The sequence below is a fragment of the Lynx rufus genome, unplaced genomic scaffold (assembly GCF_022079265.1).
Source record: "Lynx rufus isolate CCGP_SWC_20201006 ecotype Redwood Valley unplaced genomic scaffold, mLynRuf1.p SCAF_34, whole genome shotgun sequence".
NCBI classification, from domain to species: Eukaryota; Metazoa; Chordata; class Mammalia; order Carnivora; family Felidae; genus Lynx; species Lynx rufus.
In genome coordinates, this window is record NW_025814850.1 from 677,548 (window position 1) to 701,467 (window position 23,920).

At 53.8% G+C, this 23,920-nt stretch overlaps 1 protein-coding gene across 2 annotated transcripts in view; it reads right to left on the reverse strand.

The window, feature by feature from the left end:
• Nucleotides 1–21,291, reverse strand: part of ACLY (ATP citrate lyase) — a 44,972-nt gene extending 23,681 nt beyond the window's left edge. The window contains exons 1-14 of one of the 2 annotated variants that reach the window (XM_047093385.1): nucleotides 21,173–21,291; nucleotides 16,120–16,301; nucleotides 14,878–15,000; nucleotides 12,881–12,943; nucleotides 12,096–12,286; nucleotides 11,536–11,615; nucleotides 10,257–10,387; nucleotides 9,362–9,480; nucleotides 7,945–8,081; nucleotides 7,185–7,246; nucleotides 5,888–6,005; nucleotides 4,218–4,372; nucleotides 3,508–3,598; nucleotides 2,151–2,180 (exon numbers count right to left, since the gene is read on the reverse strand). In XM_047093385.1, coding sequence (XP_046949341.1) covers nucleotides 2,151–2,180; nucleotides 3,508–3,598; nucleotides 4,218–4,372; nucleotides 5,888–6,005; nucleotides 7,185–7,246; nucleotides 7,945–8,081; nucleotides 9,362–9,480; nucleotides 10,257–10,387; nucleotides 11,536–11,615; nucleotides 12,096–12,286; nucleotides 12,881–12,943; nucleotides 14,878–15,000; nucleotides 16,120–16,278 — 1,459 coding nt within the window. In that variant the 5' untranslated portion in view covers nucleotides 16,279–16,301; nucleotides 21,173–21,291. The remainder of the gene's footprint in view (nucleotides 1–2,150; nucleotides 2,181–3,507; nucleotides 3,599–4,217; nucleotides 4,373–5,887; nucleotides 6,006–7,184; nucleotides 7,247–7,944; nucleotides 8,082–9,361; nucleotides 9,481–10,256; nucleotides 10,388–11,535; nucleotides 11,616–12,095; nucleotides 12,287–12,880; nucleotides 12,944–14,877; nucleotides 15,001–16,119; nucleotides 16,302–21,172) is intronic. The other variant, XM_047093386.1, reaches the window with a different exon arrangement.
• Nucleotides 21,292–23,920: the final 2,629 nt, after the last annotated feature.

Sequence of the window (23,920 nt, forward strand, 5' to 3'; positions counted from 1 at the left end):
TTAAACAACCCAACAATCACCACCTCTAAAGCTGGACATAAATCAGCTTGGGTCAGGATCCAAATCCTCATGATTCTAGGTCAGTGTAGGTCCAAAGTAGAGGCTGGCCATGGCCTTACTCTTTCTACCTGAGGTTCTGGCCTAAGCACACTGGCTCTCAGCACCTCCCCACATTCTCTGTGCTGTTCCTCCTGCCCTCCTCCCTCTGGCCCTTTCCTGATCAGAACAATGCTCTGGCTGGTCCCACAGGGCAGAAAGGAGAGGCAAAAGAAGGGGGGGGAAAAAGGCTCAGAAATGCTTCCATGCCTTGAAGGGAAACGCTCCTTCACCACCCTGCAGGCAGGTGACCGGACTCTCCCTTCTCTGCAAGTCCTGCTGGAGGAAAGTAGCCCCCCAGGGAGGTTCTCAGCTCCCCCAGGGAAATCAATGCACTGAGCTCCGTGGCCATCTGGTATTAATTAACCTAGTGTACTAGTCTAGTGTGGGCTTTGCTAATCAGGCTCAAGATGTGATTTAATAAATTTAAGATCACTCTCCCAAGGCATGTGGGGTTCTCATCCCTACACAGGCTTGCTTCTTCCCTCCCAGCTGTAAGCTTCCCATAGCACAAGGCTCCTGCTGTTCCAAATACCTGGGACTTACTGTCACCGGACCCATCTGGGTTCTCACAAGACACGGGATCACAGAACAAAGGAAGCCACCTAATCCGGTACCCTCACTTCCCAGTCCCAGGAACCGGAAGCTTGGAGATGACAAGTGACAGAGATCCTGTCATCTAGCATCAGAGCCAGATTATATACTAATTTAAGGTGCAGCTCAATTGTGCAAAGGAGGAGGGGAGATACAAACCAGGGTGGCCTGGCCCCTCCCCACCCTCGCAGGAGGGGGGCCCAGACGGACCCAAGTCAGAGTGCGAGCAAGCACACATACACACATCTGTCTACCCAAAAGACTACAGAAAGGGGACAAAGCCTGGAATCTCTACAGGCCCAACTGTACCTCCAGCGTGAAAGGCACAGAATTAGAGCACAGAGAAGGCTGTCATCCTCAGCTAACCAGCAGCAAGGGCCTCAGAGAACCCCTGCTGCAGGCCTAACACCCCCACCAGACGCCCCTGTTGGCTGCACTATTTGTCCTCCTCTCCCTCCGAAGTCTGGCTCAGGAACTAACAATAAGATAAGCCCACCCCTTGGGTGAAGAGCTCTCAGAACTGGAGTAGACCCCTGTTCTCTCGGCACAGTGCTTGGGTCATTCAGGTAATAAAGGATCTCGCCAGAGACAGGAACCAGAGGGATTAAAGGCAGATGGTCAGAGGTTTGCATTCCTGGCCTTTCCGGGGGGATACCTGACTCTAGCCTAGGTGCCCCTTCCCCTCCCCTTAGCAAGGTATCAAAGGTCATCATCAGAAATTTTTTCCCCCTCCCCTGGAGCAAAATCTCTCATAGCTGTGAAAGTCAAAAAGTCAAGCAGAAGCAGAAGCCCTGACACTTTGAAGCAATGAATCCATTCACTTTAGGCAACAGGTGAAGGTGTCTTTGCGTGAACGTGTGAGTGAGCACTGAAAATGTCCCTCGTAAGCAGTGACCTCATTCACCAGACCAAACCCAGATCCCCTCCACAGATTTACTGCACATCCATCCAGGCTTCTACATCTCCCCTTGTCCAGCCTGTCTTCCCCAAAAACCCAGAGAAATCTAAACCCATGGCTGGCACTAAGAGCTCAGAGATGCAGCGGGCAGGGGTGAGGCTTGGTAGGAAAAGAGACCATGAGACCCAGATGGGAATCGGGAGAGCTGAGGCTGCCCTCCGTGCGCCTGTGCTGCCACCACCCTCCACCCCATTTCAGTGTCCATGGCTCCCTCCTTCCCAGGACTCCCCTCCCTCCTCAGCAGGCACCACCCCTACTCTCCAAGGCGTTGGGCCCAGCTGTTGCTCCTGCGCTCCATGCCATGTCCTGTCCTGAGTGTAGAGCCAGAGACAGCCGGCCAGGAGAGTGCTGAGTGGGGGTGGGAGTGACTAAGCAGGGGTGGGAAGGGGAGGGAGAGCAAGGACTAGGACTTGGGGGGGAAACAAAGCACACAGTTAAGACTATAACCCACTAACAAAGCCACACACAGAGCTGGGGCGAGGCAGGGGCAGGGGCATCCTACCTTGCAGGGATCTTGGACTTGGGACTGAATCTGTCAAAGAAAATGACCAAGGCAACTGAGTCACCTGCTGGTAGCTGGAGGCTTTAGAGGGAGAGGGTGGGAAAAGGGAAGGATCCCAAGGACAAGCCTCATAAGGCTGACGCCCTCACCAAGTCTTGTCTATTCCACAATAGACAGGAGTGAAGCCGACTGAAGAGGAGAGAGTGCTGATCAGCACAGCAGAAGCAAGAGAGAGCAAAGGGCCAAAGGGGCAGAGAGGGGGCAGGAGGAGCTAGAAGGCTTGGAAGGTGTGCTGAACACCAGAGCCCCCAGGCCTGGTGGAGGGACAGCTGGCCCCATCACACCCTTATAATGCCAATCCCGTTTTGTCCCCATGAAGCCCAGTAAGAGGATCAGGTTATCGTAGGGTTGAACTTGTCATTCTGTGGACAAAGCTGCTGGTTTGGGGACTGCGGGGAAACAGTGTACAATCTTGAGTGCCTGGAGCCAGTGTAACTATTTCCCAAAATGCCTCAAGTGCAGACTTCCTGTACCAGGAAGGGGCTGCATTAATTAACACTGGCTGTAAGAGCTGGGTGGTGGCAGGGGTCGCATCTGATGAACCAGAGGACGGACAGACACAGAAGGCAAACTGCGGATGGGCTGGTAAATGACGTGTGCTCTTACGGTGGGCTCACAGGAAGGGGGGTCTTTGTAGGAGCCCCAAGAGGTTGGGCGGGCAGGAACCACTGTGAGGGCCCTTGCTCTGCTGGACCAGCTCTAGGCTCCTGCTCTCCACTTAGAAGCGGAGTCTGGGAGGGGCGCCTGGGTGGCTTAGTCAGTTAAATGACCAACTTCGGCTCAGGTCATGATCTCCCAGTTCATGAGTTTGAGCCCTGAGTCAGGCTCTGTGCTGACAGCTCAGAGCCTGGAGCCTGCCTTGGATTCTGTGTCTCCCTCTCTCTCTCTCTTCCCCTACCCCACTCATGTTCTGTCTCTCTCTCTCTCTCAAAAATAAATAAACATTAAAAAAAAAAAAAAGGAAAGAAAAAAAAGAAGTGGAGTCTGGGAGGCCTTGCCACCCCCAGGTATTTCTGTCACCCTGTCTCCTTCGCCACCTCACACACCCCCACGGAAGTAAGGGGACAGAGGGGAAGACAGTGGGGAGCGAGGTGACCCAGGTGCAGCATGGGGAGCCCACAGAAAGGCTCAGGAAGGTTCAACTCTTCATGTCCTTGTGTCCATTTGGCCCATGTGCCATGCACACTCTTACAGCACAGCCCAAACCATGTTCCGGCACCCCAGCAGGGCCCACCCCAGCAGGGCCCAGAAAGGACAGGCAGACAGGGAGTGCCTGAATCTGCTGGCTGCCACTTACCTTGTGGCATGGCAGGCTTGGCCTTCTTTGCGGGTGCCACCTCATCAGCCCTGGACTCAGAAAAAGATGCCGTCCTACTGGGGGCTGGAGTCTGGGGTGGGACAAGGAGACATGATAAGAGTCACAGGTAGCAACTGGGAAAAAGAACTATTAGTCCTTGAGCTTTGGAGCCTTAAGACCCCAAAGAAATCAGGTAATAAGAATCCTGTACAGCACTATCTTCTACTAAGTGCTTGCAAAAGTACTACTACAACAACCCTTTTGAGATAGGAATTAGTATTGTTCTATGTCACAGATAAGCAAACTGAGGCTCTGGAGGGTAAGACACCTGCCAAGGTCTCTCTCTCAACAGGATTTGAACTCCAGTCTGATTTAAAAACCCCTGGTCTTGGGGCATCTGGCTGGCTTAGTCTGTGGAGCATGAGACTCTTGATCTCAGGGTTGTGAGTTCAAGTCCCACGTTGGGTAAAGAGCTTACTTAAGAAACTAAACTAAACTAAACTAATAAAACCCGGTAGGCTTTCCATTATACTACCTTGATTGGGCAGAAAAAAACCCAGCAGAGATCTAGAAACCAGCCCGTCTTTGTCCAATGCCCACAGACGACTAGGAACAGAAGAGGGGCACTTGTGTCCTGGATGGGAGGGAGGTAGGAGAGGGTAACAAAGATGACAAGGCAGGTTTTAAGGCAGAGGAGAGGGGGCACCTACCGAGGTACTCCCACTGGCATTAAGGAGGAAGTTTGCAGTGTGGGCCGCTGTGGGTGGCTGGTTGGGGATGGGCCGGTGGCCTAGGGCCATGCCCACAATGGCTGTCATGTGAGTTTCAGTCCCAAAGACATGGATGGGGATCCCAGTAGTCTTCCCTGTGAGTAAAGAAAAGAATCCACCATTCAAGTCTTCAAATAAGTGTCCACGTCCACACTTCTCTGCAGGGGGCCCTGCCTGGCATCTAGTGCCTTCTGCACAAGGCCAATTATCCAGGATAGACCAACCGTCATATTTTTACCACCAAACAAATCTTCACAAAGACCACCTGCTTTGATAAGAGCAAGACCTGGCTTTACCGACACCCTGAAGTGCAGCCACAAGCACCGTCCTGCTGTGGGCAGCGAGACCCTGGCCCTCCCATCCCTCAACCTCAACTTCCGCCTGGCCTGGCCTCTGTGCCTGAGCCTTGGGCTCATTTCCTCGGGGCTCCAGCCCCCCTCGGTCCTCTGTGTGGAGCTCCCTCGTCACTCGCCACCTCCTCCTCCGTCTCCCCTGCCACTTCACTGTACACATCCCTAACTGAGAGGGATCAACCTCTTAGTAAGTGTTTACTTATTTAATGTTCTGTGAGTTTAATGGCCAGACCGTGACTAACATTCACCATGCTGTCCCGAAGGCTGGGCCCATGGCAGGAACTCAGCTGTAGGTGAAAACGAGGACCTGGCACCCCTTCAGGTGATTGAGGCAGGTTCCTATTTGCCACGGATACCAGATTTGCAAAAATGGGAAGATGGCAAGATTTTGCCCCTCCAATCAAAGGGCATGGCACGCGTCTGTCACCCCTCCAACGCTTCATGTGAATCCCTGCTCCCCACATAAGTGCTCCTAGCAATGAGGTCTGCACTCTGCTCTCTTGTTCTACCAATTAACCGATCGTCCCCATCTCTCCCCCCACAGCCCAAGTGGTCTCCACCCTCCTGCCCCTGAGCCCGAGCTCCACCCAGCAGCCAAAACAACCCTTCTAACCCAAAATCAAGTTGTGCCACTTCCTCAAAGTCTTCCAGAGGCTGCCAGCCCAGGGTCAAGGCCAAGTGCTCCCCCGTACCTGTACCAGTCCCACATAGCTCCCACTGCCTCCCACCCTTACCTGCCAACACCCTGCCCTCGCTCCCTCGGCCCTGCCTGCTGGTCCTGCACAGCAGCACACTCCCATTCAGGGCCTTGGAACTTGGCCTTCTCTCTGCAGACACTGCTAAGTGCTCTCTCCTCTCCTCCAGGTCACTGCTCAAATGTCACCGTTTTGGTGGGGCTTTCACCAATCACCCCATTAAAACCGGCCCTGTCCCCTCCCACGCAAGCTATCCTTTACTCAGCTTTGTTTGCCTTCATGTCACCTAGCGCCACCTGACATTACTGTCAATGTTTTTAACAGCACGAGGGATTACTGTCGGTCAAATGTACAGCTGCAACCCCAGTGCTTGGCACACAGCCCACACAGAGCAGGTGTTCCACAAATATTTGTTAAATGAACAGCTGAATGGAAATGTTTTCTGAGCCATTGTGAAGTTCAGGTCGAGCTCTGCATCAGAGGAGCGCACACACTGGAAGTAGAAGCAAGTGGCCGAAGACCCGGCACAGAGCGCTGGGGACAGAAAAGGTCGCCATCTTACCGACTTCTCCCATCACCCGCAAGCCCTCCTGATAGTTGGGGCCGCCTCTTCGGACAAAGATCGTGACCTCGTGCTCCTTCAGGGGACCCTGGTAATCTCGAATTGCTCTCACGATGCCCTGGAAGCAGTAAGGGACGACAGACATGTGCCTAAAAATAAGGCAATTATTTATAATCACGATGAACGAACATCCCAGGTGTACCTAACAAGGACTGCTTCTCACGAAGAAGCATGGCAGGCCCCGGCAGTCAAGAATTTCACACGTGTGGACTGGACTACGCACAAGCAACCGAAAGGCCCGGGATATGCAGTCACTTGTGATGTTGCTGGGGCAGCAGTTTGGAGTCCCTGGGAGTCACACCCCTCAATGCACAGGGTGCCGTCTCCAGTCATTCTTGTTATCTCTTATTGCAGCCGGGGGCAGGTGGCGGGGATCTAGACCAGGGTCCTATGCAAGGGTTCTCAGAAGTATCAGGATCTAGTCCACTTAAATATCAAAGTCCTACTAAAGCTTCTTCCAGCGATTTTGGAGAACAGCCCTTGCAATGGGTATCAACTCTGGAAACAATTTGGGAGAATGAACAGGTGTGCACCAATGCGGTCTCTCCTGGGTCAGAAGTCTAATTTCTGTCCCCCAAGGCATGCCACCTGGTTGCTGTTCCCAGAAGTAACCATCCATATCGACAGGGCTGCCTTTGTCATAGGGTTGCTCAAAAGTTAAAATAAAACTGCCAAGGTTCACCTGTTTCAGATTGGTCTGTTGAATCAGGACCCATTAGAGAGACTCTGTTTTTGGCAAGACTGATGAGGCCTGGTCCCCCACTTCATGAGAGCTCAGACTTTCAAGGTGGACATTTATTTATCCATCATTCTCAAATATGCGCTACCAGAAGGGACATTCCCTGAGCGTCAGACAGTACAGAACAAGAAATGGCCTCCTGAGGACTCTTGAGCCAGGTTAGCTCTGTCGCCCTTTCTGACCAGCAGTCACACTCAGAACTGTGTGCCCTCGCCCCTGACCTGTGCACAGGGACCAGGCTGACAGGCCTCAGCTGGATGAGCAAGAGCCTCAGATCATCGATCCATTTTCCTCATTCTGACCTTTTGGAGAAGACCCAAATCTATCCCAGCGTCTTCTGCATCCCCAACAAGGGCCCCTGGGACAAGAGCCCCTACTCAGCTGGGTAAGTCATGGAAACCTGCTTCTGCCTCAAACTTTGCTTGCAGAAACCTCCCTTCCTGGCTTTTCCCAAACCCACATTCCCCAGAGACTACACGGTCCCCGGTGGCTGGTTACCTTGAATGTGGCAGCCACATTGGTGAAGTTTGCAATGCTGCCTCCAATGATGAGGATCTTGCCTGTGTTGGGAGTAAGAGAGGTCAAAAAAGGGCTAGAAAAGTAGAACATCCTACCAGAAATCCAACCGAGGGCGTTCTCTCTTCTCTAAGCACGGATCCTTCAACTGTTAGGAGGTGTCAGTGCAGAGGCTGGGTGGGTTGGGGAGCAGGCTGACCTCCCTTGACATCCGTTCAGTCTTAACCAACTCAGCTCTCCATTACCCATGCCACTGAGCAGGTGGTTAATCCAAACCCACAGAACCTCTACGTCATTCCTGGCTGCCACTGAGAAACCCGGTTTAATTTCTGGATACTCCTGGTAGGAATCTCTATTGGCTCAAAGGAAAGGGAACTGGTATGTGTAGCCCCCAAACACTAGACAGGCGGTAAAGTGAAGCTGGGAATCCCACAGCCCAAACAGTGAGTGTAGAAGTGGGCCACTAAGAACTGAGTTTCTACAAGTCAGTAAGAGCACATTGCTACCTCCTCCCTTGCACCTGCCTACAGAACTTTATGTACATATCGCTTCCTTGCCTCCCCGCAGCCTCCATCTGACAGAGGCCACACTGCCCACTGTACAGTTGGAGAAACAGAGGTCCAGAAGCTAAATAGCCCCAGGCCGCAAAGGAGCAGGACCACAACCCCAGTGCTTCCTCGCCCAAAGCTATTCCCACTGTGGCACAATGGGCCATTCTGGGGAAGGAGCGTGTGTGTCTCACCATCTGGGTGCTTCTCCCGGGTCATGAGGGAGAGGATCGTCTTGGCATAGTCGTAGGTCTGCTGCTCGCTGGGGGCGCCTGAGTATTCCCCGTAGTTTGCCAGCTCATTGACACCCCCTAGGTCGCAGATGGTATCACTGTCAGGGAGACACGGAAGTCAGTGCTGATTCTGACTCTAGTGGCTGAGGGTGGCAGCCTGGTGCCGATGAGGACACACAGATGCCCCGAAAGCCCCATAGTCAGCTTATGGAACCGACCTCTCGGGTCTCAGACCCTCAAGGTCCACAGAAGTCACACTTGAAGTCGCATCAGGCTCTCCCGGGCAGCACTCTCTGCCAGCCCCCAGCCACAGTGGGGTCCTGGATTGACAACATTAAGTAAAAGGAACAAGGAGCACCTCCCGACACAAAGAAGAATCACATATTCCAGGAGTCCCTGCTTGGCTGCCCAACGGAGAAGTAAAATGGTTGCAACTAGAGGAGAGCTCAGCCAGGCTTGGAAGGGAACGTGGCAGATTACTGCCTAGAAACGAACAGATGTCTACTGTGCTTTAAGTGAAAAACCAATTACTGCAAAGACTGTGGAATATGATCCCAATATTCTTATAAACTGTTAAAGTATGAATACTTATACAGGCATTAAAACAGCTGGAAGGACACACAGCAACGTGTTCACTGTGGTGACCTACTAGCAGGAGAGATGGGGAAACAGCCAAGCAATGTTTACTATTGGGTTCTTTTCTGCATTTATTGTATCTCTGCAGGAAGCCCATAGCACTAACTATAAAGATTTTAAAAAATAAAAATAAACAAGGGGCTTCTGGGTGGCTCAGTCACTTATATGTCTGACTCTTGACTTCAGCTCAGGTCGGAATATCACAGTTCATGGGATCGTTAGACTCTGCTGACAGCACAGAGCCTGCTTGGGATTCTAGCTCTCCTTCTCTCTCTCTGCCCTTCCCCCACTCTCTCCCTCTCTCTCTCTCTCAGAACAAATAAATAAACTTAAAAAAAAAAAATAAGAGGGGCGCCTGGGTTGTTCAGTCGGTTAAGTGTCCGACTTCGGCTCAGGTCATAATCTCACAGTCCATGAGTTCAAGCCCCATGTCGGGCTCTGTGCTGACAGCTCAGAGCCTGGAGCCTGCTTTGGATTCTATGTCTCCCTCTCTCTGCCCCTCCTCCGCTCGTGCTCTGCCTCTCTCTCTCAAAAATAAACATTAAAAAAAATTTTTTTTAAGTAAGAAAGTTGCAGGGAACAGTGTACAGGGCAGGCTTTTACCAGAGCCCTGCTTTACGCCAAGGGGAGAAGATGAAGACCCCCCCATCCCCACTCCAAGGTAAGGCAATCTCATCCAGGCTGTGCACACATGGACTCGGGGTAGGCCCAGCTGCCATCCTTTCAGTAGCCCCTCAGTCACCTGTACACGACAGAGGCACCACCTCCGGCGACCATGGTCCAGATCCTCCCCCTGGGGTTCAGCAAGGTCAGCTTCAGGCTCGCCCCACTTTTGGCATCCAGGTCTGCAATGTAAGCTTCCTAGGGACCAGACAGCAACAGGTGGGTCCTAAGGATACCCCCTTCACCAGGTCCCAGCACCTGGGACCCTGTCCCTTTCCCTGAAGACACATGAAGAGGTCCTCCATTATCTCAAGAGGGTCAGGGAGAGGGGTTGTGCAGGGTCCTAAGTACCTGGGACAAAACACGATGATGTCCTCAAGGACCAGAACCACCCATAGCCACAGTCGCTGCCTGGGGACAAACTTCCCAACTCCTTTCTCTCTGTCCTCAAGTCCCTGACCCTCTGCCCAAGTCCCAAGTCTCACTAGGTCACCCTGCTTCTAAACAGCCCCCAATCCCAATGTCTGCCTGCCTGGTTCACCACACGCCCCTTCTTCCGGCCCAGCCTCTTGCCCTGGCCTGGGTTATGACTCACAGGCCTAATCCTGCTGTGAAGACCTCTCAGATGATGTGGTGGGAAAGAGCAATTAAAATTCTCAGCAAGTGGCCAAGAGAACTACCTTCCCCCGGCAGGATGAGCAAGATCCACTCGGAATTATCAACAAATCAAGTTAAGAGCCCAGGGAGGTTGATTGAGAGAGAAGTCTAAAAGGATTTCTGGCCGGGATTCAGAGGCTTGGCTGACTCCCACCCCCACCTCCTTTGGGGGTTTTAAGAAAATTAAATGGCTCTCGACCTTCCCTTCCTGCCAAATAAACAGCACACAAGGGGGGGCCCGATGCTCCTCTGAGATTAGTCACCCTCCCCCAGGTCCCCATCACGTTCCATCTCCTCCCCAGAGCAGCCAGCCTTACCTCTGGATAAGCTTCCCGCCCGAAGGGAGGAGGGAACTCTATATCACCCCACTTCACTTTGCAGATGTAGTCAGCTGTGGCATCTACCTTGGCTGCCAGGTCAAGGACATAGACGCCATCTTTGGTCACAACTGTGAGAAAAGCAGAGGTACTCAGATGCCAGCCCCCCCGGCAAAGGCGTCTACCACCAACCTCCAAACCCCTCCACAGGCTTCCCCACCACCACCTCCCGGGGTCCCACCCAGACCTAACAATTGCCCAGCTCTGCAAGAAACCGGACGGCCCTTCCACACAGCTTTTCCCCCGTTAAAAGAGAAATAAATTAATTAAGACCACTCCCCTCCTTCCCTGACTTACAGGTAATGTGACAGGGATGTCGTGTTTAGTTGCCATGGCAATTTTTTAACATTTTTTGAAAAGCTACACTCTATACCTTAAATATCTAACCATTCACCCATCCACAGCCCTACCACTAAAACATAAAGTGTTAAGGTACGAGCTGCTGTTGGGAGGCCCCCCCCCACCCCAACCCTTAGGTGTATATATCTGGGTTTCTCGAGGTTGGCCAGGAGAAGCCTTAGTTGCCTGGGGGAGTGGGAAACCACTGGGTACACTGAGCCCCCAGCCAGCAGGATTCATTTACTGCCCATTAACTGGACATCCATCTTCCCTTTACCCCTGGGTCGTTTAACTAATGAAGTCAGCAAACAGCCATCTGGTCCATTAGAGGGGCTGCATCCCCAGATGGAATCTGGAATCTGGACTTTGCCCTGAGCAGCCCTGGCCAGAGCCAGCTCATGCCACCTGCCTCCCTCACAGCCTGAGGGGCCTGGACCAAGATCTTCCCAGCTTGGGGATCAATGATTGACCAACTCCTGGGGAGTGCTCCAAGGGCCTGAAGAGGAAAGAAGGGCCTGAACGGTCAGACCAGAGAAGGGGCAGCCCAGGTCCTGGGAGAACAGCCTAACCCCTGCCAGGAATAGCCACTAAGCAGAGTCCAATCAAAATCAGGACTTCCCCATCACAGAACAAAATAAGAGCAAAGAAAGCTGGAGGTGGTTAAACAGGAATTATCGCTGTCTTCTGAGAGCTCGGAAATGAGAGACTGCACTCCACGAGCCCAGACATCCCTCTACACACCGCACACCCGGTAGTGCCCTCTACGAGTGGGGGGGAGGGGGGGTCTGGTGTGTCGAACGTCAAGGCCAGGGTTACCACAGGCACTGAGACCCTGTTATAACTGTCCTTTGCCCAGGTCCACGCCAGCAGAGCCAGTTACCAAGGGGGTTGATTTCGAGGTAGGTGAAGTACAGATCCTCATAGAAATTGAAGAGACCAGAGATAAAGCTGGCCAGAATCCTAGAGCGGGGAGGGAGAGAGGGACGGTCAATCTTCAGGGAGGGGGAACAGGCTCGGCAGCACGTCCCAAACCTCCCTCTCCCCGAGGCCATCTCTTACTGACAGCTCCTCTTCCCAAAGCCTGCCCTGCCAACCTCTCGCTTCCCTCTGTTAAGCCCTGCTCCCTGGACATTGCTCTTTAGCCACTGAGGCGGAAAGGAGCTGTCAGGCACGCAGCCAGAGGTGTTGGTACCAGACAGACAGGGCCAGTGGGGTGAGGGATGCTTACGGCATATTTCAGTCTGAGCCAGCCTCCTGTCTGCCCCCTGCTCCCCTCCTTGGGACAGGGAGGCGCTGTGCCTTCCCTCTCACCCAGACGCTGGGGCAGGGCAGCGGATGCCCACACAGGGAAGACCACCTTGCTTTCCCTGCCCTGTGTCCGGAGCTCTCGACCTTCCCCGCTCCCCCGCTGCCACCTGCCTGCCCTCCCTCTCACTCAACTCTTTCTTCTCTTCAGGAGCGTGGACTAAGAGGTGTTTCTTGATGTCCTCAGCATTCAGTTTCTTGTCCACGCCAACGAGCAGTTTCTGGGCTTTGGTGTCCACGTCGCCCACGTCCACCCCACCTTCATGGTGGAACAGGACATAGTCCCCTTCTCGGGTAGCATAGATGCAGACGTAGAACTCCTCCGCCTTGCAGGGGAAGACAGTACCACGTGGGGGAGGGGCACTGAACTGGCGAGCCCAACCCCTTTGGGTGCGTTTCTAAAACCCTAGTAAAGGGGCACCTGGGTGGCTCAGTCAGTGAAGCATCTGACTCTTGGTTTCGGCTCAGGTCACGAGCCAGTTCGTGAGTTTGAGCCCTGAGGCAGGCTCTGCGTTGACGGTGGGAAGCCTGCTTGGGATTCTGTCTCCCTTTCTCTCTCAAAATAAATAAATGTAAAAAGTTACTGTCTTCCCCTCGGGGACAAGAGGAGAGCAGAGGCCATTGCCTAGCTGACAGTCCAGACTCAGCCACTGTGAGCCGATCTGGGGGAGGGTGCCTGCCTTCCAGTCTTTCTCATCCCAGCACCAAGAAGTCCCCTGTTACCAGCCCTGACTCCTCCCTGCTACAAACTAAGCCTTTCCCTTCATCTCTGGACTCCCTGCTCCGTGGCACCCTCAGACCCTCAGAGAGTCTGGTCCTTTTCACTTTTCTCCAGCAGCTTGATTTCTCCTTTCATCATTTTAGAGTCGACAAACACAAAGTGGGGGAGAAGACCCGGCTTGGAGTCACGTCACACATACCTGACTGTGGGGAACAAAGGGTTCGATCAGAAAGTTCTTGAGGAAGCCTTTGGCCTTGCCAACCTATGGAGATTGAGAAAAATAAAGCTTAGATGGACCAGCGGGTCTTGTCCCCCAGGGCAGGAGGACTGCCCTCTGCTCCCTCTACTTGGCTGTCCCACCAGAGCCGGGGCTCAGGTACTACTGCCACGACATCTGGCAGAGAGAGATTTTCCAGAAACCAGGGCAATGGGGTCACAGACCCTAAGCTGAAGAAGTCTTCACGAGATACTCTTTCACCCACTGCCAGCCACACTGCAGTGTACTGACCTCACACGTTCTTTCTCTGCCTCCTCTGGAGGGTGACAAATGAGCTAGGCTAACAAATGTTGCCCCCGCCCCCACAGCACAGACATCAGGACTCCTCTCCCTCCTGCCATCAGTAGCACAAGTTAAAGAGCACAGACAAATCAAGGCTCTCCATCCCTGAGCTCAAGCAGAGAGACCCAGCCCAAGGACAGAAGTCTGGGCCTGGGAACAGCAGGGATGGGGGGAGCGGGGGGAGGGAGAGCTTGACGGGGAAAACTTCACGCACACTTTCCTGGCTGAGGACAACAGGCCTGCAGAGCTAATCAGTTTGAGTGGGTCCCTGGCGGCTGCCGAGGCGAGACAGCCTTCATCCCAGAGTGTCTCAAAGCCCACCCCCCCCCCCCCGCCCGCGTGCGTCACTGCTGAGTCAGGGACCAGACAGTGATCCCTCAGAGGTAATGAGCCGCTCCTGCCGAGGCGGACACTGTTGCCGGCCCCAACACGGCTGACAGCCCCCTCCCAACAGCAGCTGAGGAGAAAGAACACAAGGACCTCTCTGGGGACACCACTCAGCCCCTAGTCCTGCTGTCCTCTCGCCAAAGGCCTGCAAGCAAAAAGGCCAGTAGAGATCCCTCCAGCCCCAGGTCCACATACGAGTTTAAGAGGCCCTCTTTAGTTCAAGAGCCAAAAACTGGGAAATTACCACAAAGAGCTGATTGGAGAGAGCCCAGGAAGAGAGGAAGACAGCTTCGTTGTCATCCTCACCCTGCATCCAGGACGGCCAAAGAAGAGAACAGCTCAGCCCTGGTGACAGTCACCCAAGATGGGGCAAAGCTGTGCATGGACAGCACACCCTTCCCGGCCTCAGGCCCGCCTCAGCCCGCTCCCCCTCACCTGTTCTCCAGCCCCGTCCAGGAGTAAAAAGGAAAAGAAGTGCAATTTTATTTCTGAGCCTCTCCTAGCCTCCCTAAACCACATTTCACTTCAGCTCTCTCATCTACAGAGTTGACATTAATCACCAAGCTGGGGGAAGCCAAGAACTGAATTTCCTCTTCAGTGTTACCAGTCTCATCCTCGGCTCTTGGTCTAATAACGTCTCTGCCTAAAAGATTCTGCACCTGCCTTCTGCAACTTTTTCTTGCCAGCCCTCTTAGGCATACACATCACGACAAGCTGCTGTGCCCTTTCTGGAAACAGAAAAGAAAGGACTTCCCAGAATGAGCCTCAGAGTCTCATCTCCGTGATGGGTCTGTTAAAGAAACAAACCATTTCCGGGGCACCTGGGTGGCTCAGTCAGTTAAGTGTCCGACCTCAGCTCAGGTTGGGGCCCCACGTCGGGCTCCACACCAACAGCGTGGACCCTGCTTGGGATTCTCCTCTGCCCCTCCCCCACCTGCGCGCCTGCTCTCCCTCTCTAAATAAACAAACAAACAAACAAACCAATAACAGACCATTTCTACCTGGCCATGAACTGGACTGGGGTTACTTTTGCAGCCCATCTTGCCATTCACTGATGGCAGAGCTGGGAGCGAGCACCAAGACTGGCCCTGCTACCAGGCAGCTCTGCGGGACCCAAGGCTGCAGTGTGGCCTTCCCCAGGCCGCAGTGTGGCCGAGTAGGCAGTGAGCCTACAGGGCTGCTCATCTGGAGATGACCACATCCACTTCTGTTCCCACAGCACCTCCACCCCAACCTATAGCCGTACTCACGGTGGCCTCCTGTCCCAGCCGTGGTTTCAGCCAGGACTTAATGCCTTCCAGAGTGAGGTTGACCCCAACGAGGCCCAGCTTTCCACGCCGTTTGATCAGCTGGTCTGGCTTGACCACCAAGTTCTGGAACAAGAGGAAAAGGAAAGAAATGGGAGAGTAAGAGATTAGAGTCTGGGGACCCGAAGCACAGGACAGCCTGCATGGCTTCCTATCCACCCATCCATTCTTCAGTGTCAACTCCTGGAAGCTTTTCCCACCTATCCAAGCCTATACCTTTCTTTTGACAACCAGGAATCTGGAGCCATCCGTGCCCCGAATGGGGCCTGGCACAGTGTAGATACTTACCACATACCTGCCGCATGAGTGATTCCCTACCCTCCCTATGCGACATCTTAGCTCCACTAAACCATGAAGCCCTCAGAATATGGACCAGCACCTGTGTTCCAAAAGGAAGAACAGTGGGACAGAGCCTTGTGGTGACCAAGGACCTCAGAGGTCTGGTCAATCCCATCCCTGGGCCTGACCCCGTCTACAGGTCCAGCAAGCAGCCCCTAAGCACTGCTCACACGCTGCCAGCCAGGAAATCCACCACCTCCCGAGGCAGCTCCTTTCATGGGTGGGCTACCTTGCGCTGGGAGGGAACATGCACCCCCAGAACCCGCTCTCCTGGCCCTGCCCAAGAAGTCTATGCCTCCCAACAATGGTCCCACAGGGACCAAGACAGAGGAGCCTCTACTCTGGGCTGGCTGCCACACAAAGTCCGCAGCACGCTTCCTCACGGCCCGAACACATTCCTAACATGCTGCACTTGGGGCGAGTGGAGCCCACACTCACTTTTACTGAGCACCTACAAGTGCCAGGTGGCACACCAAATGCTTTCCAGACATTACTGCTAATCTTTATAGCTCACAGGGGGAGTGTTCCGCCCATCTGACAGATGGGGAATCTGCCACTCAAGAGAGGTAAAACAGCTTGCTCCAGGCCACACGGTTAATCGACAGAGAGCTTTGGTCTGGACTCCAGTCAGTCAAGCTCCAAGCCCTTGCGCTGTGTTCCCTGCTGGGGCGCCTCAACACGTGGGGCCCGGAGCCGAACACAAAATCTCGCTCAGCCCACTGCACGCTGCCCACTGATGTGGGCAGTCTGCCATCGTGTGACCCGGTGGGACATCTCCACCAAACCGACCGTCCCTATTCCTCTGACCCTGGGCCCGGAAGAAGGGCCTGGGGAGGGTGGGCTCACCTGGCTGAGCAGCCAAGGGTGGTCCTGCAGCAGGCGGGCCCAGTCTGTGTCAGGGGTGACCCGGGCATACTTGAACCGGTTCTGGATGGCTGAGGTGGTGCAGATGAACTTGTAAAGGAGTTCTTTGCCCGTCTGCTCCGAAATCGCCTTGGCCGACATGGCCGCAGAGGGACCTGCTCTACCTGTTGGGAGGAACAGGAGCTGGTGGCCAGGGGAAGAGACCCATGTCCAGCTGCCCCCAGACAGTAAGACCAGATCTCAGCACTTCTCAGGAGGCGGAAGGAGGACTGGCCCAGCAGGAGGGAAGGAAGCGAGATCTCAATGAGCACTTCTTTTTTTTTTTTTTAATACGAAATTTATTGTCAAATTGGTTTCCAAACAATATCCAGTGCTCATCCCAACAGGTGCCCTCCTCAATGCCCATCACCCACTTTCCCCTCCCCGCCACCCCCCATCAACCTTCGGTTTGTTCTCAGTATTTAAGAGTCGCTTATGGCTTGCCTCCTTCCCTCTCTGTAACTTTTCCCTCTTCCCCTCCCCCTGGTCTTTTGTTGAGTTTCTCAGGATCCACATATGAGTGAAAGCATATGGTATCTGTCTTTCTCTGCCTGACTTATTTCACTTAACATAACACTCTCCAGTTCCATCCACGTTGCTACAAAAGGCCAGATTTCATTCTTTCTCATTACCAAGTAGTATTCCATTGTGTATATAAACCACATCTTCTTTATCCACTCATCAGTTGATGGACATTTAGGCTCTTTCCATAATTTGGCTATTGTTGAAAGTGCTGCTATAAACATTGGGGTACAAGTGCCCCTGTGCATCTGCACTCCTGTATCCCTTGGGTACATTCCTAGCAGTGCTATTGCTGGGTCATAGGGTAGATCTATTTTTAATTTTTTGAGGAACCTCCACACTGTTTTCCAGAGCGGCTGCACCAGTTTGCATTCCCACTCAATGAGCACTTTTGACATCAGGGAAGGAGGATCAGGAAGTGAAGGGAGAGAGAAGGTGGAGATAAACAAAGGTGGCATGTTCCCCAGGTCTCTTGGCCTCAACCTTGTCTCTACTTCCTCTCGACAAACCAGCTCACATTCATCTTGGAGCAAAAGGCAGCTGGCTGGGGAGACAGGAATACCAGTGGTATGACCCAAACCCATGTGCTGGTCCCACCCGAGGTCCCACACAGACACTGAAACACACCCTTTGGTTCTGTGACCTACGGGGCGCACAGCCAGAATTGTGCAATCCTGCCCTTACTCCCCTCCCCCTACAGGTTTCGTCTCCCCCACATCCAGACTCACCCATTTCACGCACTTACACTCACCATCAGGCTGTAGGCCAGGCAGGTGAGTTTACTTAACCCCAGGCAGGATCAAACCCTCGAGGAGCAGAGAGTCACCTCAGAGTCCATTTCTCCCAGGACACTAGACTCCCACCCCCGAGTTCAGAGCAGGCACTGGGCAGGGAAACTGTGACCTTCAGTACATCCCACCCGCCCCACTGAGTCACTCAGCTTGCTAATTTAGAGCAAAACAGAGGCCTCTCTGGGGACCACCCTGTACTGGTCACTTCTAGCAGAGCCGAAGCTGGGGGAGGAGGCAGCAGTCATCCCAGGTCACATGGATATAGAAGTCATCTCATACGAACCCTGTGAGGTACACGGAGATTCATAATCCTATTTCTTAGATGAGGAATAGCAGCTCAGAGGAGCTACCATACCTTGCCCAAAAAGCCAAACAAACAAGCAGGGGACCCAGGACTTGAACCCAAATACTCTTATTCCTGCTCCCCAGAAAACCCCACACTCGTCAGCCCGAGAGAAAAGACCATTTCTCCCAGGACCAGGCCATGTCCCCCCCTTCACCTCACAGAAGGGTCTGTGATGACAATTTCTTCATTTTCCGTCCCCACCGCATTGTCCTGACACACCCATTCTCTCATGGTAGCAAGTTGGGGAGAGGATCAGGGGAAGGGGGAGGGAAAGGAAACCAAGTCATTCAGACTAAGAACTTGGCCTCATCAGGAAAAGTCACTCCAATCTCTTCCACAGAGATCCAGAACTGAAGTTGCTGAATTTGCTGAGAAGAAAAGTCAAGTTCAAATAAAAGGCGGCGGACCCGGGGGACTAGCTGGTTTATACACACAAGAAGGTGGGTCTCCATCCCCAGCTCAGGGAAGGCCAAAGTTTCAGAGGCTACTCTCCACCTCCCTCCCAACCGGCTTGGCTGGCCCCCTCGGCCTCCCAGCTAGTCTCCAACTCAGCACAATGGGTGCTTTCAGTCTGGTGTCTGGCCCAAAATGGGGTAGCTGGGAAGGGGCTCAAAAGAGATGTTCCCTTTTCTGGCTTTCCCCTGGGATGACTTCCGGCTCCTCCTCAGCAAAAGTTTCCAAAGGTGATGCTTCAACCAGCCCCTGGGTCCTGCAGCCCTCCACCCACCCCCCACCCACTCCAGCTCCATTTCCCAACCTTCTTGACTTCAGACCAGAAAAACTGGTCCTGAAATCAGATGGGTACACCTGCCCCCACCCCCTTCCCAAACAGAGCGCAACCTAGGGCAGATGAAGCAGGGAAAGGAGGCGGCAGCTGCTGGTAACGCTCCGTGGTTCAGAAACATCAAGCACCTGTGATCACAAACTCCAGGAGTTTGCTAAGCCTCCCCAAGCAGAGAACAGTCTGACACTACCAGAACAACAACCCCCTCAAAGCTGGCACCTCCCAAAGCAGACAAAGGAAAGGGGTAAAGAAAGGGGTAAGAAAAGGGCTGTTCTGCAGCTGAAAAATCACAACTTTCTTGAGTCCCAGGCAAGACAAGAGTTCATTTCCACAGGATGGTTGGAGGGGGGCAGGGGGTGGACACAACGAGGGGATGATACAGGATAGAACAGATTCACCAGCTTACCAAAATAAGATATGCCACCAGAGCACTTTGGCGTAGATGGCTGGGCAGGCCCTTTCAAGGCCAAGACAGGATTTATATGATGGAATAAAAGTGGGGAAAGAATCTGGCCTCTGCATGTTCACCAAATGCAGGAAAGAAGGCTCACAAACCCAGGGAGGGGTCTCGGTGGAGAAAATTCGCAAAATTAATCATTCAGAAGGGTCTTGGAAGTCTCTCTAGGGCAGTGGCTCTTAACCTACTTGAGGTCTCAGATTCCCGAGCGCATGAAGAAAAGCCCTGAAAAATGTGCGCCTCATTTCAAGATGCTTATGATTATGACCACAGACCACCAGTTAAGAGCATCTACTGTAGTGACAGTGCGGCTGAGAGTGTATACCAATCTGGATCTGGGGATCCACTCCCCCAGAGTCCTAGGCTGCCTCCTCAGGAACTGAATATGCTCTCGAACTGGTGATAGGTGATTTTAGGACAAAGCTAAGACCCCAGGGGTCCGCTCTGGGGCCCTAGGAACTGTCACCTAATAACAAGTAAAGTGTAAACCATTTGGGGGATATCATGCCAAGGAACCTGAACACACACACGCACACACACACACCACACATATCCTCTCTCTCCCCTCAAGGGAAGGACTTTATGAGCTGAATGGGGTCTTTTCTGCAGACAGGGTGAGTGACCCAGGATTGAGTTCATCCACAGCAGCCACTGAGAACTGAAGCAGCCCACAGGGAAGGCTGAATGAAAGCAGACTGTTTCCCAGGAATGTATCCCTGGGACATAGCCAGTGCAGAGGAACCACTGGAGATGCTACTTGGGGTCTCCCCCCGGGAAAGACAAAGAGCACTCCTTTATAGGTCAGTATCCATAGGACTGGTTTTTGTGTTTTGTTTTTTCTTTTTTTGGGGGGGGGGGGAGGGGGGGTTGTTTTTAAGAGGACAAGCAATTCCTGGAATAAAGGGAAGAGGCAGAATTCTGTGAGGGTTCCCCTAGTGCAGCAAGCATGTCAGAATGGGATGGAGACACCAGCTGCCTGGTTTCCAAGGGCTCTTCCTGTCATCTGGCCCAAGCTTCTGAAGTTCTCTAAGAGATAAAAATTACCACCCCCGCCCTGGGTAGCTGGGGTCTACCAGCTTTTCCTCAAGCAGTATTTCAGAAATCCAAGATCTGAGCTGGCTGAAAGACCTCAGAGCAAAGTTAGTGGGTGGAAGGAGTGGGCTGGTTGGCCAAACTGGTGCCATGCACTGCTCCTCCCCTCTCCAAAATCCTCCTGCCAGGCCGACCCTGGGGACCACCCAATGGCAGAACTCCTCGCTACTGCACAGTATCTGCCAAGGTTGGAGAGGGCAGCAGGCGCTGGGTCTGGCCCTCTGCCAGGCCCTACAGGAGGGCGGCGGCAGCATCCTCAGCCCTCTCCGGGACCTTGCCTTGGCCAGGCTCGGCACAGGCGTCAGCGCCAGGGGTGGGAGGGAGACGGGCACCCCGGCCATCTGTCGCTTAGAGGCTGGGCCCGACGACACCTCCTGAGCGAGGAGGGTCCTTCCCGCGCCGGTGCTCCACGGCCCGGTCCTTGCGGGCGAGGCCAGGCCTCGGGCACCCTGGGACAGCCCGGCGCCGCGTGGCCCGCCAAGGCTACGCGCCGGGCTCGCTCCCTCCACTTTCGGCGCGGGACTCAGTCGCTTCTTCACAAAAAAAGAGAGGAAGCGCCCGAGCCCGGATAGGAGTGGGGCGAGTGGCCACCGGTGACCCCGATGGGGACAAGAGGGAGGCCCGCTAAAGCCCGAAGAGGCTCGAGGACTGGCCCCGGTCGGGGTGAGAGGGGCCTGGTTGGTGCAAATGCAATTTAGCGGAGGGAAAAGAAGCCAGGGCGGCGGCACACCCTATGCAAACTCCCTGAAACTGGAATGTGGGAGAGTGGGGGTGGGGTGGTCGACACGCTGCCACCAGTCGGGGTTCCGAGCGAAGGCTAACCTAAAGCGAAGTCCCCCCCCCCCCAAAAAAAAAAAAAAAAAAACAACTTCCAAGCAGAAGCAGGGAGGACGCGTGAGCACTAAGACGGCGCCGGGGAAAGCGGTTCCGGGTTGGGGGAGGGAGGCGGGAAGCTCCTCGGGCAGGTGGAGTACCCCGCGCGAAAGCAGCCGCCCGCCACTCACCTTTCTGCGAAAGCCCGTGCGCAGCGCTCCCTCCGCAGGCCCCGCCTCGCCGCCCAGTGCCCGGAGCGCTCCAGCCTCCAGCAGTCGCCCGGGAGCCGGCTTTTGTCCGGGCCCCTGCGGGCTTCTCCCCGCCCCCATCGGCACACGGCGCGAGCGGCCCCGCGATTGGTCACACGCGTTCCCTAGCCTGAGCGCCAAGGCTCCTCCGAATTTGCTGCCCGGGATAGCTCTGCCCCCGGAGGCGGGCCTCAGGGGCTGCTGGGACTTGAAGTCCAGCTGGCGTGTCCGTCCGGAGGGCTGGTGGGCACCGCCTCTCCGGATCCGGTAGGGGTGGGGCGGGGCCGGGGGCGGGGCCGGGGGCGGGGCCTCGGGTGGGGAGATGGGCCGGGCTATGCCGGGAGGAGAACGGACGGGGCGGGGGGCCGTGGCCTGATCACTTAGGGGCTGGGCCGACTGCCACTCCGAAGGAAGCGGTGGTGGGGGGGTGAGGGGGAGGGTTGGCAGAACAGGCTGTTGCACAGTTTTAGAGACCTGGAGTCTCCTTCTCTTCCCCTGGGAGAAACTAACCTCCGCATCCCAGCCTCCTAAAATTGGTGACACTGAACACAGTTGCTTAAACCCGCTTTTTACGTAGCGATGGCAGACTGCTTTTGCATTTGAACGTGGGCTCTCTCTATTGAGCCGGTGGGGCTAGACTGAGAGATCAGGTAAACCTGCCAATGTGGGATAGGGCAGGGGATGAGGTGAGCGGGTGGGGCTAGGTGGGTGCCAGTCACATCGCTTTGCGTCCCACTCGCCTCACCTCCAGGCGGAGCTGAGAATTCAACGGAGAGGTTCTAGCACAAGGCTGGGGTCATCTCTGCAGGTCTCCTTTCCCTTACCCACCATCGCAAGCTTCCACACTGGAATGAATGAACTGTTGCCTCCTCCTTCTCCATTACCTGTGAGACAGGCTATTTTCCAAACCAAAAACTGGGACACCCGGTCTGACAGGTGCTGGTGAATTAGGTGGAGCAGAATATTTGAAATCAAGCAGTCCTGAAAACCAGGACATATACTTACTGCTCTGACATTCTGGAGGTTTCACCCCAGTCCTGAAGGTCTCAGGAGCTGCTCCAGGACCCTAACAGCTGCCTAACTAGCTCCAGGAAGGAGAATCAATGGAGCACTGATCAACTCAGGTGAAGGGGTCAGCCCAGTATGCAGAGAATCACCATGCCTGAGCCACTGCCAAGCACTCCGGTCCCACTGACACACTGCAACAATGTTGCGACATTCTTGTGGACAAGAACTTTTGGAAGCCCTCCTTCCTCCAATTCAGCTGTAGCCAGGAGTGGGTCAACTAAAGTCACTCACTGCCCATGCCTGAACTAAGTGATCCCTGATGATGTCACTTTATGGTTGCTTCCTTCTCAATGGTCCTTTTCAAAGAACAACTCCTCACATCCTCTCTCCTGTTGGTCCTGGAGACTGACCAACAATCAATCTATGGATTGAGCTCCAACCCTATCAAGAATCTCCCCAAAGATCACAAATCTCAGGGAAGTGTCACCTCTCAGTAGGTAAAGAAAACATCTCTTATGAGGGGCCCCTGGGTGGCTTAGTCAGTTAAGCATCCAACTTCTGCTCAGGTCATGATCCCGTGGTTCAGGGGTTCAAGCCCCACAATGGGCTCTGTGCTGACAGCTCAGAGCCTGGAGCCTGCTTCAGATTCTGTGTCTCCCTCTCTCTCTCTCTCTGCCCTTCTCCCGCTCACACTCTGTCTCTGTCTCTCTCTCAAAAATAAATAAACATTTAAAACATTTTTTAAAAAAGGAAAGAAAGAAAGAAAACATCTCCTAGCCTTGGGGGACAGAAATTCCAGGTCTTCAGGGGCTAGCAGGAAGATTGTAGTCAGGTGCCCTGATTATCCCTCTGGCTAGAAAGATACAACTCATCCAGAAACAGTCACCCAGGTAGAACATAAACTGTAAGAAATGTTCATCAATTTGGCAATATCGATAAAAATTTTATTTTAAAAAAAAAATTTTTTTCAACGTTTATTTATTTTTGGGACAGAGAGAGACAGAGCATGAACGGTCGAGGGGCAGAGAGAGAGGGAGACACAGAATCGGAAACAGGCTCCAGGCTCTGAGCCATCAGCCTAGAGCCTGATGCGGGGCTCGAACTCACGGACCGCGAGATCGTGACCTGGCTGAAGTCGGACGCTTAACCGACTGCACCACCCAGGCGCCCCTCGATAAAAATTTTAAATGCACATTCTTTTGCCCCAGCAATTTCATTACGAACAATTTATCCTTCACATATACCTGCATATGTGCACGAAGATGAGGCTCTTTGCTTTGTTCACTGCTGTGTCTCCGGCACATTGAATAGGGCCTGGTATATAATAAACACTCAATAAATATTTGCTGAATGATTAAATCCTCCATATAGGTATTGCTGGGCCCAAATGTGACTAGCCCCAGGTGGGGGCAACAAGAAAGGAACTGTCCAGGGAGTGAGGGGAGGAGAGGTGCTGGCCCGAGGGTCCGTGAGCCAGCCAAGCACTGGGATTTTTCAGTTCTCTGAGTGGTTCAGTGCTAGGTCCTTCCCCACAGCCTTCAACCTCCCCAGGAAATACTCTCTCATTACTCCACCATGTTCCCACAGAGGCTCTTCTGCTCTGAATTGGTCAATTCACAAACGGTGAGATCATGACCCGAGGCGAAATCAAGAGTCGGACCCTTAACCGACTAAGCCACCCAG